Raw genomic sequence first — 15,001 nt, 5'->3', positions numbered from 1 at the left:
CTCTGCCTACAATGCTGTTCCTTAGGATAGCCCTGTAGCCTGCTTCCTCACCTCCTTCAGAGCCTTGCTCAGATGCTGCTTCCTCAATTAGACCTTTCCTTGTCACTGTATTTTAAATGGCTGCTCCCACCATCACCCCTGGCACACACACATGCACCCAGCACTCCCACCCTTCTTCCCTGCTTTATTTTTCTCCATGGCATTTATCACCATCTGAAACATTATACATTCTATTTGTTTACTTGTCTATTGTCTGACTCCTCCCACCAGAATGCAAACCTGTTTTGTTCGCTGTTGTGTCCCCACTGTCTAGAGCAGAGCCTGGAATGTAATAGGTGTTTGCCAAATAGTTTTTGAATGAAAAATATATTAAGTCTAGGGGAGCGGGGGTAGCTCAGTGGTTGAGCACCTACTTCACATATACAAGGTTCCAGGTTCAATCCCTGATACCTCCTAAAAAAAAGTATATTAAGTCTAGAAGGACAGAGAAGCAGACTTGGCCCAGTGGTTAGGGCGTCTATCTACCACATGGGAGGTCCGTGGTTCAAACCCCGGGCTTCCTTGACCCATGTGGAGCTGGCCCATGTGCAGTGCTGATGCACGCAAGGAGGGCCCTGCCATGCGAACCTTTGGATAAGGCTGGGGACATTCAGCAGCTCAGTTTCTCGGGGCAAGAGGGCCCAGCTTTCTCTATCTGCCCCAGTGGGCTGTGGGCGCGGGGGGGACGATGCGAGCGCCAGAGAACAGGCATGCTTGTGGGGTGCCCAGCTCATTCCACAAATATTTCTTGAGGACTTACTGTGGGTCGGACATCGTTCTAGGTACTGAGATCAGAAATGAGTCTGAGAAGAATCTTGTTCTCTAGAGTCTCCTGCTCTACTGGGGGTGGAAGTAGTCAGGTGAATTGTGGATGCCTGGATCATCCATTATCAGAGAGAGAGGAACTGGAAGGGGCTGGTGGTGGGGGGCATGCTGAGTTGGTTCTGAGTTTCCCGGGGCACACTGAGCTGGGACATCAGACAGCCATCTGACGTGTGTGCCGAGTCAGTCAGTGAGAATGGAGTCACGCATTCACTCGGCAAACCCCTCCTGAGCACCTACTATGTGCCGAGTCCTGGGGCTGCAAAGATGAAGTAGACATGGTGCCTACCCTTATTAGCAATAATATTTACGATAGTTACTATTTCCTGGGTACCTACTAGGTGCCAGGCCCTGTACCAAGTCTCTGTCTGCATCATCTCATGGAATTATCATGATAACTACTTGAAGCTGGCTCTATTATTACCACAGTTTACAGATGACAAAACTGAGACTTAAAGCGGTTAAACAGCTTGCTGCGGGTGACACAGATAGTTGGAGGCGAGACCCAGATTTGAATCCAGGCCTGTCTGACTCTGAAGTTCAGGCTCTTCACCCCAACATTGGGCCTCTCCTCATCCACGAATTCACTCATTTGTTCAGCTCTGTCCCAGATGCTGCTCAGCCTGGGACACCTCCTCCTCGGGGTAGAAATAGCTAAATGCCTGAACGCGGCTGGGCACACCCTGGGGGAGCTAAAGAGAGAGAAAAGCAGATTCCCGAGGGCAAGTCCCTGGAAAATTCCCTGCACTTGGGGGGCCAACAGAAATGGGGACAGCTGGAGGGCAGCTGCCGAGGTGCGGCCTCCCGGAGCCCAGACGGAGAGAGAGTTTTGAGAAGGAGGCGGCGGTCAGCAAGTGGTGTGCATCCGAGAAACAGGGGGCGAAGCCCGAGCTTGCCAAGGCCAGCTCTTAGGGATCCCTGGGGACTTGTCTGAGGCAGAAGCCAGGTAACAAAGGGTTAAGAGGATATGAGTGTGAGAAACTGGAGGCTTCTCTTTTCAGAAATTTGGCTTTTAAAGGATAAAAAGCTAGACTGAGAGGCCAGCAGAGGCAAGGCAATGTTTTCCTTCTGGCCTATGTTGTTTGGTTTTGGTGGAGAGGCTGGTGTGTGCTCAGGGGTGGAGGAAGGGACCGGCCGAGGTGAAGTGAAAACGCAGGACGGTAGATCTCGCCCTCACGGCCACTTGTCATACATATACTTATGTGATGTGTTACTGCTTTCCCCAGCCAGAAGTGAGCTTTGCAAAGGCAGGGCTCTGCCTCCGCAGTGCTGGCACATAGTAGGTTCTCAATAAATATGTGCTGGACTGAGTTGAGTTGCCTGGGGAGTCTAGTGGTTAGATCCTCGGAAGAGAGGGGTTCCTGAGGGCCCAAAGGACGGGCTTTCTCGGGCCGCCTGGAGGGGAGATTAGGGGGCTCACAAATAAGACCTCAGAAAGGCAGGGGGGATTCGGGATTGGGGTGGGTGCGGCGGGGATTAACAGAAGTGGAGAGTGGGGGATAGTAACAGCTACCTATGTCCTCCCGAGATCGCGCGGCAGGCTTAGCCGTGGTTTATTTATGAGCGTTACTCGCCATCCCACTCCCCGCTGCTCTGAGTACTATAAACACGGTAGTGCATTTCACCCTGAGCTCCCTGAGGCGGGAGCACTGCAGTCCCCTCTGAGCTGAGGTAGCCGGCCAGTGGGGAGGCTGGGATTTGAACCCAGGGGCGGATCTAGAGGCTGTGAAATTACCCATGAAGCCGCCTGCCTCCCTTCCTGGCCTGCTGTGTGCGCCTTACTTTACACGAGTGTGAGAGAGTGCAATGGGAGCAGGAACAGAGGGGGGTGGGGGGGGCGTGGCACCCAGGCAGAGAGGCCTTGAGTAAGACCTGGTGTGGTGGGAGGGAGGGGTCCCAGAGCCCCGGGCCCTGGTGGGAAAGAGCCCAGCCAGCCCCGCCCCCGTGTCTGTTCTGGAGACCACCCACGTGTGTCAGAAAGTAACTGCTTCTGAACTGGGAGAGGGGGAGAAATCCCCAGGGGTATTCTGAGCGTGAGTGAGGACTTCCTGTGTGAGTTACCAGGAATCGCAGAGCCGGGCTGGCGCAGGCGGGGAGGGGGGGCGGGCAGGGCAGCCCTTCTGGCCAGGCAGTCCTTCTGGCCAGGCCCCTTCTGCAGGCCCTGCGACGGAGAGAAGGTCTCACTGGTGAGGAATCTCCACTGGGGGCTGCCTTACCCCGGGGCAGTGGGGGCAGCAGGGCACGGAGAGGGGGCTGCGAGGGGGCACACCTGGCCCCCTCTTTGCCTCCCTCACAGATTGAGGGGAGAGCTCAGCAGTGCCTTCCGTCCAGTGGGCTCGGTTGGTGTAATGTGTCCTGTCCAGCCAGGAGCCCCGGACTGGGGGGTCCTGGGAGCAAGGTGGGGGGGGCACTCCTGCATGTGGACCTGACCCGCTGGCGCCCCGGGCCCTCCCCAACCCTCCCGCCTCCACGTCTTCAAGCTCCGGCCGGGCTGTGTCTGCCTCCACTCTCGCACCCTCTCATTTCTGCAGCCTCTGCTTCTCTCTGAAATTATCTCATGGCTGCACTCATTCCTCTCTGTGGTGGCTTGATTAAAAATAGCAAACCCCACATCCTTCTCCTGGGGGCCTGCTCGGGCTAGATGGACTGTCTATTTTCTCAGAGCCACAGGCAGCCGCGCCGATGCCTCTGCCACCTCCCCTGGGAAACGTCTTTCCTGCCCTCTCAGACCTGTTTGCCTGGCCTTGTGCTGCCCCTCACAGCCGCAGAGCCCCCGGGATGGCCCAGGGGCAGCGGGAAGAGTAAGGGGTGGGTTCCCCATCCTGGGCAGAACGCTCGGCAACTCTCTCTGCACCCCGAGCCTCGATTTCCCCACCAGGCGCTATTCATTCCCTCGGCAAACCCCGTGGACGGGCCGTGCACTGTGCCGGCAGGGCCTACCTCCCAGGCCCCTGGGCTTAGCGAGACAGTGGACAGTGCCTGGCGCTGGTGGGCACCCAGCCGGTGGTGACTGTGTCTTCCTCCTGCAGCTCTGGGAGACGCCGAGAGGGACTGGCGCGGAAGGGGTAGGGGCTAGGGCTATGTGCCTTGGCTATCTGGAGCCCTGAGAGCAGAGGCCGTGAGTGGGCTGAACCTTCAGGAATGTTCTTGGAACTGAGAGCCGCTGGGATGGAGGGGCCAGCCCAGGAGCCAGGCTGAGGTTGTACATGGGGCCAGGCCTCAGGAGGTGCTGGGGGCTTGGGGCAGAGCTTTGGCACAAGTGACCGCTGGATTCAGAGACCCAGGGACAGCAGTGCTCCAGAGGGGAAATCCCGCAGCCGTGGAAAACAAGGACTTGGGGCTCCGGGTGTGTGTGTGGGGAGCAGCAGCAGCTACCGGTAAGAAACCTCTGAGCTGCCAATTTAGCATCAGGCTCTGGCCTGACACATGGAATTTCCTCTGCCTTCCGGGTGTGATTGTTTGGACTCCAGGCCAGTGATGGGTGTGTTTGCCAAAAGCAGATGCTGGAAAGGAAGCTGAGGGCTCTGGGCCCGTGAGGTGGAGCGCGGGAAGGAATACCGCTCCTCGCTTGGCTCAAAGGAGAACTCGGGGCACTGGGGATGGAGGCTGTGGGGTGCACACCTCTTACGATGTGTGTGACCTCTGGCAAGCTCCTTGAGCTCTCTGAGCCTCAGTTTCCCCACCAGCAAAATGGGTTCCATGATGCATACTGGGGAGGACCTTCACGGGGAGCCATGAGAGACGGGCTCCAAAGCATGCAGGGCTGACTTAGCCTTTAGGGCCCAGGAAAGCTCTCATGTGCTTCTTCTGAGAACCTCTGGCACACAGTGGGTGCTCATACTTCCTGTGTGAACACCTACTCTGTGCGAGGCACTGCTCTCAGTGCCGGGTTAGGAGGGTGACATTCAGTGAGCCAGCAGGAGGGCACCCTTGGACGCAGGCTGCAGCAGCACCCTGTGGTACACGCAGCACCAGCCCTAGAAACACCGCTCCCTTCCGCCTGCCCGGGCGGCCCTGATCGCTCCCCTTGCCCAGGCTTCGTCTCTCCCTGTCAGGACCAAGGGTCGTGTCTAGGTTGTCTGTGTGTGCCACCAAATCTTCGTTTAAGACTCGTCTATTTTTCTGGTTACTTTCAGCCATTTCTCTGCCAATGGGGCAAGTGTGTTTGGGGGGTTTGGGGCTAGGTGCCCTGATGGGGGGGAAGTTCTCCCACCAGTGCCTCCACGAGTGCCCCTTTGGCCCTAGGGCCCCCCTGGACCACCTCCCTGAGGTTTTTGCCTGGTGCTTTCATGTCTAGGGTTGCCCGCTTATTGCCCGGCATGAGGGGAGTCGCCAAATGGGCTGGGGGCTGGCTGGGCGGCAGGAGGCTCTGATAGGCACGTCGTGGGACGTGTGTTCTCTTCCAGAACCCCAGAGATGAAGACCCTCCTCACAGTGGCCTGGCTCCTGGCTTGTGGTAAGTGCTGGCCCCACACCTCTGACCTCGTGACCGTCTACCCCATAGGAGTAAAACGGGCGTGGAAAGGAGGCTGGTCTGGGAGGCCCGAGAGCCTTGAGTGGGATCTGGGCGCTGCCCTGACCAGCCGTGTAGACATCAGCAAGAGCCTCTGTTTCCTCATCTCTAATAAGGAAAATAAAACCCATCTGGTGGGGCTGTCACCAGCTTCCAGGAGATAACATGTGCCAGGTGTGCAGGGCTGCAACAAATGGAGGTCACATGGCTTGCAAACGTGGGTGGCAGATTTTTTGTTTTGATGAAGAACAAAATAAAGTTAAAAAGAAACAAAAAATAGAAAACAGGACCCTTATATAAATATCCCAGTGCCTGACTCTTGGATCAATCTCTGATGTCCTGCACACCCACCTGCTGCCACCTCCCCGCTGGTAGGACAGGGCCCAGCATGGGGCACCTGGCTTCAGGCGCCCCCCGCCCTGTAAGCATGGGCACAGCCCCTTGGAGGGCTCTCCCACTCATGGCTGTCTTGCCAGATCCCTGGTGACTCCAGGAGGAAGGGGACAACTGGCTGGGGAGGGAGCAAGGGCTTTTCTGCCAGGAGGGCCTGGATGTCCTGCCAGCTCTGCACTCGCTGGCTGCGTGATGTTGGGCAAAGCCCTTCACCTCTCTGAGGTCTACCTTCCTCCGCAGGCCCCTGGGGATGTAACCTGGATCTTGGACTATAGCTGTGAGGATTCAGTAAGATCCTGCATATAAAGCACCTGGTGCCCGTGGGTGACCTATGGCTTATTAAAGTCCAGGTCTATTGGAGATCACTCCCAGGCTTGGCATAATATTTAGACCTTCCTCCCAGCTGCGTGGCTCCTCACTTGAAATTTCCACCCACAGTGACTCTTTGAAGAATTCAGGCACCGACTTTTGGAAGGAAGGTACCCAGAGATTGACCTTGATAGGAATTTGTTTATAATAACAAAGGCAGCCCCTGCCTCAACAGTCACTTCCTGATGTTTTATGTGCATGATAACTAATGCTCACACTAGTCTTGCACTGTGGGTGCCATTGTTTTTATCTTACAGATGATAAAGCACAGAGAGAGGGAAGTGGAAAGAACTGCCCAAGGTCACAGAGTAGAAAGAGGAGAGGTGGGATTTGAACTCTGTCTTGGTTTGCCGGAGCTGCTATGACAAATATCACCCAAATATCTTGGCTTAAACAAGAATTTATTGCCTTATGGTTTTGAATGCCAGAAGCCCAACCGAAGAATTGGCAGGGCATGCTTTCTCCAAAATCTGTGGTGGTCCAGCAGTTCCTCATCACATGCCTTCTCTCTTTATGTCAGCTCTTCTGGTTTCTTCCTGTGACTTCTCTGACTTCTGGCTTCTATGTCTTCTGGCTTCTCTTTATAAAGGCTCTGGTAATAGAGAGTCAGTTTGGCCACATCTACATAGGAACTCAGAAGATCCCATCCACAGATGAGTTCGCACCTTAACTAACAATACATCCTCAAAGAGTCCTCTTTAAAAATGGGTTCACACCCCACAGAAATGCAAATTAAAATTATGAACATGTCTTTTGTTGAGGTTCATGATTCTAATTATATCCCCAATGAACCCCTATTGGACTGGCTCAAATATTCATGATACACTGTCACTTCCTCTTTCAATGAAAAATCCTGGCCATGGAGTGATAGGGACTCATCTCCACATGCGTCAGATTACAAATGGGGCCACACAAAGCAATCCTGCAAGGTGGTCAGGGCAGTACCAACATAGAGAGGCAGCAGTGTGCCAGGGTGTGGTGGTAGACTTTGGAGTTCGACAGCCTGGGAGTGAATCCCTGCTCTGTGTCCTTGAAAGAGTGTCTCAGCTCTCTGTGCCTCAGTTGCCTCATCTGTAAAATGGGAGTGATAGTAATAATAATAGTAGCAGTAACAGTAAGTAGTAATAGTAGCAGCAGCAGCAGCAGTACCTTCTTCCCGGGTTGGTTGTCAGGATTAAGTGAATTCAGTCTTGTGAAGCCCCGAGAACAGTGCTGCACACAGTCATGCATCAGTAGTGACAGCAGTTGTAGATGAGGACATAGAAGCTCAGGGAGCTGAAGAAAGGGACCCAAGCCAGGAATGGTTATCATCAATACCATAGACCCATCAGAGTCAGATGCTGGGCTGCAAAGTTGGTGGGTTTGCCCCACAATAGCATGAGCAGGCAGCAATGTCTTCTTGAGCTTGCGTAGCCTCTGATGCACTGGGAAACCCTGGACAAGGCAACTTTTCTTCTCCGAGCCTCAGTTTCCTAAATTATAAAATGAGGGAGTTAGTTTCAATGATCTCTAAGGCTCCCATCCTGTTCTGTTTCTCTGCCTTATGTTCAAATGGCATTTGCTGGAGAGAGACGGGAAGCTGAGTGTGCTGGCTGCCTGCTTCCTACAGATACTGTGTTAATTATACTTCACTGCTTCATCACTTACTATACATCTGCCACTGTGCTCAAAATTTGCATCCTTGGGAAACAGATGTGGCTCAAGCAGTTGGAAAATTTGCATCCTTGGGAAACAGATGTGGCTCAAGCAGTCGGGCTCCCGTTTACCATATAGGAGGTCCAGGGTTTGATGCCCAGGGCCTCCGGGTGAGGGCAAGCTGGCCCATGTGGAGTGCTGGCCCATGTGGAGTGCTGGCCTGCGTAGGAATGCTGCCTTGCATGGGAGAGCTGCCCTGCATGGGAGTACCACCCTGTGCAGGAGTGCCGGCCAGCGCGGAGGCCGGCGCAGCAAGATGGCGCAACAAGAGACACAGAGGAGAGGCAAGGAGACATAGCAGAACAGGGAGCTGAGGTGGTGCAAGAGAATGATCGCCTCTTTCCCACTCCAGAAGGTTCCAGGATCAGTTCCCAGAGTCGCCTAATGAGAATACAAGCAGACACAGAACACACAGTGAATGGACACAGAGAGCACACAATGGGGGGGGGGGGATGTGAGAGAGAAATAAATCTTAAAAAAAAAGTTTGCCTCCTTTATCCACCTTTTATTAGTCAGCCAAAGGGGTTCTGATGCAAAATACCACAAATCATTCGGTTTTTATAAAGGGTATTTATTTGGGGCAGAAACTTACAGTTACCAGGCCATAAAGCATAAGTTACCTCTCTCACCAAAGTTTATTGCCACATATTGGAGCAAGGTGGCTGCCAACGTCTGCCAGGGTTCAGGCTTCCTGGGTTCCTCTCTTCCCAGGTCTCATTCCTCTCTGGGCTCAGCTGCTCTGCTTCCTCCACAATGCCAGCTGTTGACTATCAGGCAAATGGCTTTTCTCTCTTCCCAGGGCCTCTGCTATGTCCAATTGAGCCTTCTCTCCTTCCTCATGTATTTGCTTGATTATGTGTTTGCTTTCCAGGCTCCAGGATCAAAATTCCTACCTCCCTTCTCTGTGGCATGATTTCTCTGTGAGTCCCCACCCACCAAGCGGGTAGGCATGCAATGTCCTACTGATGTGGACCAATCAAAGCCTTAATCATTATTTAATTAAGTAAAAGTGAAACCTCTGAATCCAATATAATCTAATATGCCCAGAGGGACAGACCAGTTTACAAACATAATCCAATAACTATTTTTGGAATTCATAAACAATATCAAATTGCCACATACCTCTAGTTAACTCTCAGGACTACTCTAAGAGGTAGGTGCTAATTGTAGGACTTCATTTTCCAGATGACACTGATGCTCCTAGAGTTTGTGACCTGCCCAATTCCATGTTGTAAATCAGTGACAGAGCCAGGATGTGAGCCCAGGTCTACTCATTTTCCAAGTCCAGACTCTTAATCACTCCTCTATACTGCTTCCCCTTACTTCTTGTCCCTCTCCCATTAGACAGAAGAATAAAAAAGAGACATCTCAGTCCCTCTAAGCTCCAGGGCCCAGAAAAGGGCTGGAACATGCTAAGAACATGGGCCTGGAGCAGGGATACCTGGGTCTCATCTGGGGCCATGGGCTGTCTTTTAGGTGTGCCCTCTGTGCTGGGGGACTTGGTAGACTTGAAGACAATGATCGAGCAGGTGACTGGAAAGAACGCCTTGACAAACTATGGCTTCTACGGCTGTTACTGTGGCTGGGGCGGCGAAGGGAACCCCAAGGATGGCACCGATTGGTGAGTTGATAATCAAAATTTCCCTTTCCGCCCCAGGCTGTGCACCCACATTGTCTCTTTTAATTTAATGTCCATTCTACTAGAGGAGTATTAATGCACCATTTTATAGGTAAGAAAACTAAATCTCAGAGAGGTTAACTGACTCCATCGTTCATCACATAACTCCCCAAATAATCCCTGAGTCTCAGTGGCTTAATGTACTAGTTATCTATTGCTGCATAACAAACCACCCCAAAACACAGTGGCTTAAAACAACAACAATAATTTATTTTCCTAGGAATTTGCCATTTGGGCAGGGCTTGGCAGATGGCTTGTCTCTGTTCCACATAGCTTCAGCTTGGGCAGCTCAGCCAGGCTGCATGACTCACTTTCAAGATGCCTCACTCACATGGCTGGCGAGTGGTTGCTCTCTGCTGGCTGGGAGCTCTGCTGGGGCTGTGGGCCGGCAGCTTCAGTTCCTCTCACTTAGGCCTCTCCAAGGTTGTTTGGACTGCTTCACAGAACAGTGGCTTTAGGTTCTAAAGGTGAGCATCCCAAGATCATATGAAAAGAGTGTGACATTTTTATGATCTAGCCTCAGTTATTCCATGGTGTCACTTCTACTGTACTTGGTTGAGGCCGTTACAAAGGCTTTAAGAGGGGACATAGATTCAGCCTTGTTTTAGTTTGCTAAAAACTGCTGGGAGTAATATACCAGAAACGTGTTGGCTTTTATCATGGGAATATATTAGGTTAAGAGTTTACAGTTCTGAGGCTGTGAAAATGTCCAAATCAAGGCATCATCGGAGATGCTGTCTCACCAAAGGTCAGCTGCTGGTGATCCTGGGCTCCTCTCTCAGATGGCAAGGCACATGGAGGCATCTACTTCTCTTCTGGGTCTCAATGCTTCAGCTTGCAGCTGCTCTGCCTGTGGATTCCTTTCTCCTGGGTTCCTCTCTGAGCTCCCGGGTTCCTTTTCTCCATCTCTGTGGCTTTTTCTCTCTGTCTCTGATTTCAGTCCTCTGTTTATAAAGGACTCCAACAAGAGGAACAAGATCTACCCTGGGACACACCTCAATGCAGTAATCCAATCAAAGACCCTCCAGCTGAACCCAATCCAGCCAAAGGGTCCCACACATACAGGACTGGATTAGCTTCAAGAACATGACCTTTTTCTGGGATCCACAAAAAACTTCAAACTGTCACACACCTTTTGATTGGGGAGTGACAAAGTTCTAGAAGAACATGTGAAATGAGAGATATTGTTCTCTGGAAAATGCAATCTGCTGGGTTAACAATTCTGATATTGCTATATATGTATACTGGAATAGAATAAGTAAGTGAGTGGCAGATGGTGAGAGCCAGGTGGAGTGAGTTTACAGATAAATAGGGGGAGGAAGCTAGAATCCATGAGGTGATGGATTAGGGTGGGAGACATCAGTATGGGCTCATGCTCATGTTGAACTTAATATAGATTCAGATGTTTGCATATAGAAATATTTATAACTATATATATATACATGCTGGTTATTGTAAACATTCTTTTAGATATGGTCTAAAAGAATTGATACCCCAATAGCAGTGAGCACACTTAGTGCCCAGGTCTTGTTTATCCCATTCTCCAATAAAAGGAATCAGGCCTCCCTTGAGAAATGGTTGATTCTAGGACTAGAGCAGAACATAAACAAAATGAACCTTGAACATCTTGTAGTGCCAGAAAGTAAGAAAATGTAAAGCAAACAAACAAATAAAACAAAACACTGCATTGATGGCGGTAGGTCAAAGGAGCACAGGAGCCAATTGAATGAGCAACCAATGGCCAAAGCTGGGACAACTTGAGCAATAAAATAAAATAGTATTACAATATACCCAAAGTACAAAAATAAATTTCCAAGATCCCCTACTGATATAAATAACAGGTTGAATAAACTAATAGATGAGCGATAAAAGACAAATATGCCATGCAGAATGCCAAATAATTTATGTAGATACTCCTCCCTCAAGGAGGGAGAGCCTAAGTCCCCATTTCTGAGGTGTGATGGCACATAGTGCCTTCCTTCCAAAGTGTCCAGTGTACAGTACAGAAAGGGGGAGAAAGAGTTGTAGAGAAACCTGACAAACACTGCCTCAGCCAGGTGACCAAGGTCAGCCTCAGTTATAAAGAATGCTGATAGCATGTGCCCTTGATAGAAGCAATGGAAATGGCACTTTTCTGCTGTAGTCTTCCTCCCCCTAATCCCTGACTCTAGGCTTATTATGAGGAAAACATCAGACAAGTTACAATAGTGGGGCATCTACAAAATACCTGGCCAGCACCCCTCAAAACTGTCAAGGTCATCAAAACAAAGGAAGTCTGAGGACTTGCCGCTTTAGTTTCTTAACTGCTAAAACAAATGCCACATGATGGGTTGGCTTAATTTGTTGGCTCACTATTTCAGAGGCTAGAAGGCTTACTTCCACCTAGAGTCTGGCTGGCCGGCAATCTTTGGGGTTCTTTGGCTTTTCTATCACATGGCAAAGCACGTGGTGGCATCTTCTCCTTTCTCTTCCAGCTTCCACTGACTTCCAGCTTCTAGCTCCTTCCTGTGACTTCTCTTTCTGTGTCCAATTTCCTTTGCTTATATGGACTTTAGCCATTTTGGATCAAGGCCCACCCTCATTTGGTTTGGGCACTCCTCAACTAATAACATTTTCAAAGACCCTATTTACAAGTGGGTTCACACAGGGTCAAAGGTTGAGATCTGAACATGCCTTTTGGTGTGTGTGTGTATGTATGTGTGTATGTGTGTGGCTGGGGGATGATTCAGTCCCCAACAACAGCCATGGCCAAGAAGAGCCTAAAGAGACCCAACAATTAAATGTCATGTGGTATCTTTGATGGAACAGAAAAAGGACATTAGGTAAAAATTAAGGAAATCTAAAAAACTATGAAGTTAAATAATAATGTATAAATATTGGTTTATTAATTGTAACAAATGCATCATACTATTAATTATATTAAAAGAATAAGACATTGATATTAGGGGAAACTGGGTAGAGGGCATGTGGGAGCTCTCTAGTATCTTTTCAATTTTTCTGTAAGTTAAATTTTTCTAAAAAAGGAAGAAAATGCAATCTGCCCCACCTGACATAATAGAAGTTTATTTTTTGCTCATAACAGTTTAGTATGAATTGCAGGGTGATTCAGGGACCCAGGCTTCTTCCCTCTTGTAACTCTGCTATCCCTTATGGTCTCAGAATCCTCTGCTGGGTTAGCTCCATCCAACTCAAAGATGGAAAAAGAGAAAGAGGGGGAGACTAGCATGGAAGGTTTCAATGGGTAGGTCTGGAAGTGGTGTAATCACTTCTGCCCACATCCCATTGGCCAGAACCTAGTCACATGGCCATACCTATCTGCAAGGGAGGCTGGGAAATATGGTCTAGCCATGAGCCCAGGAGAAAAAAGTGGGTCCGTGAGCTCCTAGCCAGTGGCAGCCCACCTGGAGATGGAAGAACTTAGCCACATTACCAGATCTTTCTCTACCAGACCACACCCACCAGGGTGGCCTTTGCTAAGGGGATGTGGTTGAGTTTTTGCTCCTGTTAAGGACAAAGGAAGGTACTCCTTGCACTCAGGAGCTAAGTCTCTTCATCGGCAGGTGCTGTCTGAGGCATGATCGCTGCTACGGGCAGCTGGAGGAGAAAGGCTGCGACATCTGGACCCAGTCATACAGATACAGATTCTCCCAGGGCTGGGTCACCTGTGGTAAGGCTGGGGCACCCCATGCAGGCCACTTGAAGGGCCCAGTCCCTTCTGGTTCTGAATTCAGCTGCCTGTGGAAGTCAGATAGCCTGTATCTTGGGGGATTGGGGTAAGGGGGTACAAGAGGACAGGATTATCACAGCTGTATCAAATGTCCAGGGGAAGGGTGCAGAAACCCTCTTAGACTGAACATTTTCTAGGTGCCAGCATTTGTCTATTTCACTTAACTTAATTCCCCCATACCCCCTATGGAGAAGGTTTGGTCTCCCCATTTTACAGATGAGGCAACTGAAGCTGGAAGGCTTGCCAGTGCACACAGCTAAGGTTGGGATTTAAGTTCAGGTCTACCTGAGTTCAAAGCTAGGTCTGGGATGGTACCTTCTCTATGAGAACTGGAAGACCTCCAGAGCAGGGGCCATCTTTACCATCAAACTGGGGGCTTCCAAGATAGGAAATGTGTGTCCTCCATCATACTGGGAGCTCCCTGAAAATAGGAGCCGTGTCTCCCTGGACTGAGCTCTTATGCAGGGCAGCTGCTGTGCCTCTTCCATCAGATGTATTCCCCCAGTTTAGGAGCTGTGCCTCCCCCATCAGACCGAGGAGTCTGCTCTGACTGAAGCAAGCCTGGGGGGTCAGTGTGGGCAGAGCTTGTCCTCCCTTCCTCATTCTGTGTTTTATGTCTCGTTGGCAGAGCCCGCGCCCTTCTGCCAGGTGCAGCTCTGTGCCTGCGACCGGAGGCTTGTCTACTGCCTGCGGAGAAACCTTGGGAGCTACAACCCCAGTTACCGCTTCTTTCCCAGGATCTTCTGCACCTAACAGCCCTCAGTGAGCTCCTCCTAGGCCATGCCCCCCTCTTTTTCTCCATATCCTGGCCAGCCGGGCCTCTCCTCTTTGAAGCCAGTGCCCCTTGTCCAGTAGAACTTCCTGGGATACATTTATAGCATCTGCAGGCAGATTATCACCCACCCCCCCAGGGAAATTTTACAAAATTGACTCCATAAAACTGCCATATAGATATTAAATAAAATTCATTCTCAATGAATAAAAGCCACACAGGCATTTTCCTCTGCTCTGGGAGCTCTCCTGTGTGTCTTTCTCTTTCTTTAGCACACTGAACACAAAGTTAACAGCCTCCCCTGAGACAGAGGAGCAGAGCTGGTGAGCTGCAAGCCTTCTCCCAGGCTCGTATCCTTAAACCTTGGAGTCTTCTCGAGCTGTGCACCGGGTCTCATTCTTCCTAGAGGGAGCAGGGAAAGATGACTGCCAGTGATACCAGTTTGGGCTTATAGGACAGAGGGGGCTACATGCAAATCCCTGCCAGCCCTTCTCCAGCTGGGTGGTCTCAGGCCTTTTACCAAATCTCTTTGATTTTGGTTTCTTTAAATGGAAAATGAGAATCTTGAAGCCCATCTTTTTCTTTCTTTCTTTTTTTTTTTTAAAGATACTTAGATTATACAAATGTCACATAAAAAAATATAGGGGATTCCCATATGCTCTGGTCCCCATGCCTCCCACATTTCCCCACATTAACAACATCCTTCATTAGTGAGGTACTTTCATTACAATTGATGAATACATTTTGGAGCATTGCCACGAAGCATGGATTGAAGTTTACATTGTAGTTTACACCCTCTCCCACCCAATTCTGTAGGCCTGCATCCATCATTGCAATGTTGTTCAGGACAATTCCCAAGTCCCAAAAATGCCCCCATATTACACTTGTTTTTCCTTCTTCCTGCCCTCAGCACCTCCAGTGGCCACTGCCTCAATGTCAATGATATAATTTCTTTCTTTGCTAGAATCACAATAAAGCTATAGTAGAATACCA

At 50.3% G+C, this 15,001-nt stretch overlaps 1 protein-coding gene across 1 annotated transcript; it reads left to right on the top strand.

Moving 5' to 3' along the window:
* Window positions 1-2,944: 2,944 nt before the first annotated feature.
* On the top strand, window positions 2,945-15,001 carry PLA2G5 (phospholipase A2 group V). The gene is made up of 5 exons (XM_058304828.1): window positions 2,945-3,047; window positions 5,268-5,317; window positions 9,308-9,452; window positions 13,070-13,176; window positions 13,865-15,001. The coding sequence occupies exons 2-5, from the start codon at window positions 5,278-5,280 to the stop codon at window positions 13,987-13,989; spliced, it is 417 nt and encodes a 138-aa protein (XP_058160811.1). The 5' UTR covers window positions 2,945-3,047; window positions 5,268-5,277; the 3' UTR covers window positions 13,990-15,001.

The sequence above is a fragment of the Dasypus novemcinctus genome, chromosome 9, assembly GCF_030445035.2.
Source record: "Dasypus novemcinctus isolate mDasNov1 chromosome 9, mDasNov1.1.hap2, whole genome shotgun sequence".
In the NCBI taxonomy this organism is placed as follows: domain Eukaryota; kingdom Metazoa; phylum Chordata; class Mammalia; order Cingulata; family Dasypodidae; genus Dasypus; species Dasypus novemcinctus.
This window is presented reverse-complemented; position numbering and strand designations above follow the sequence as displayed.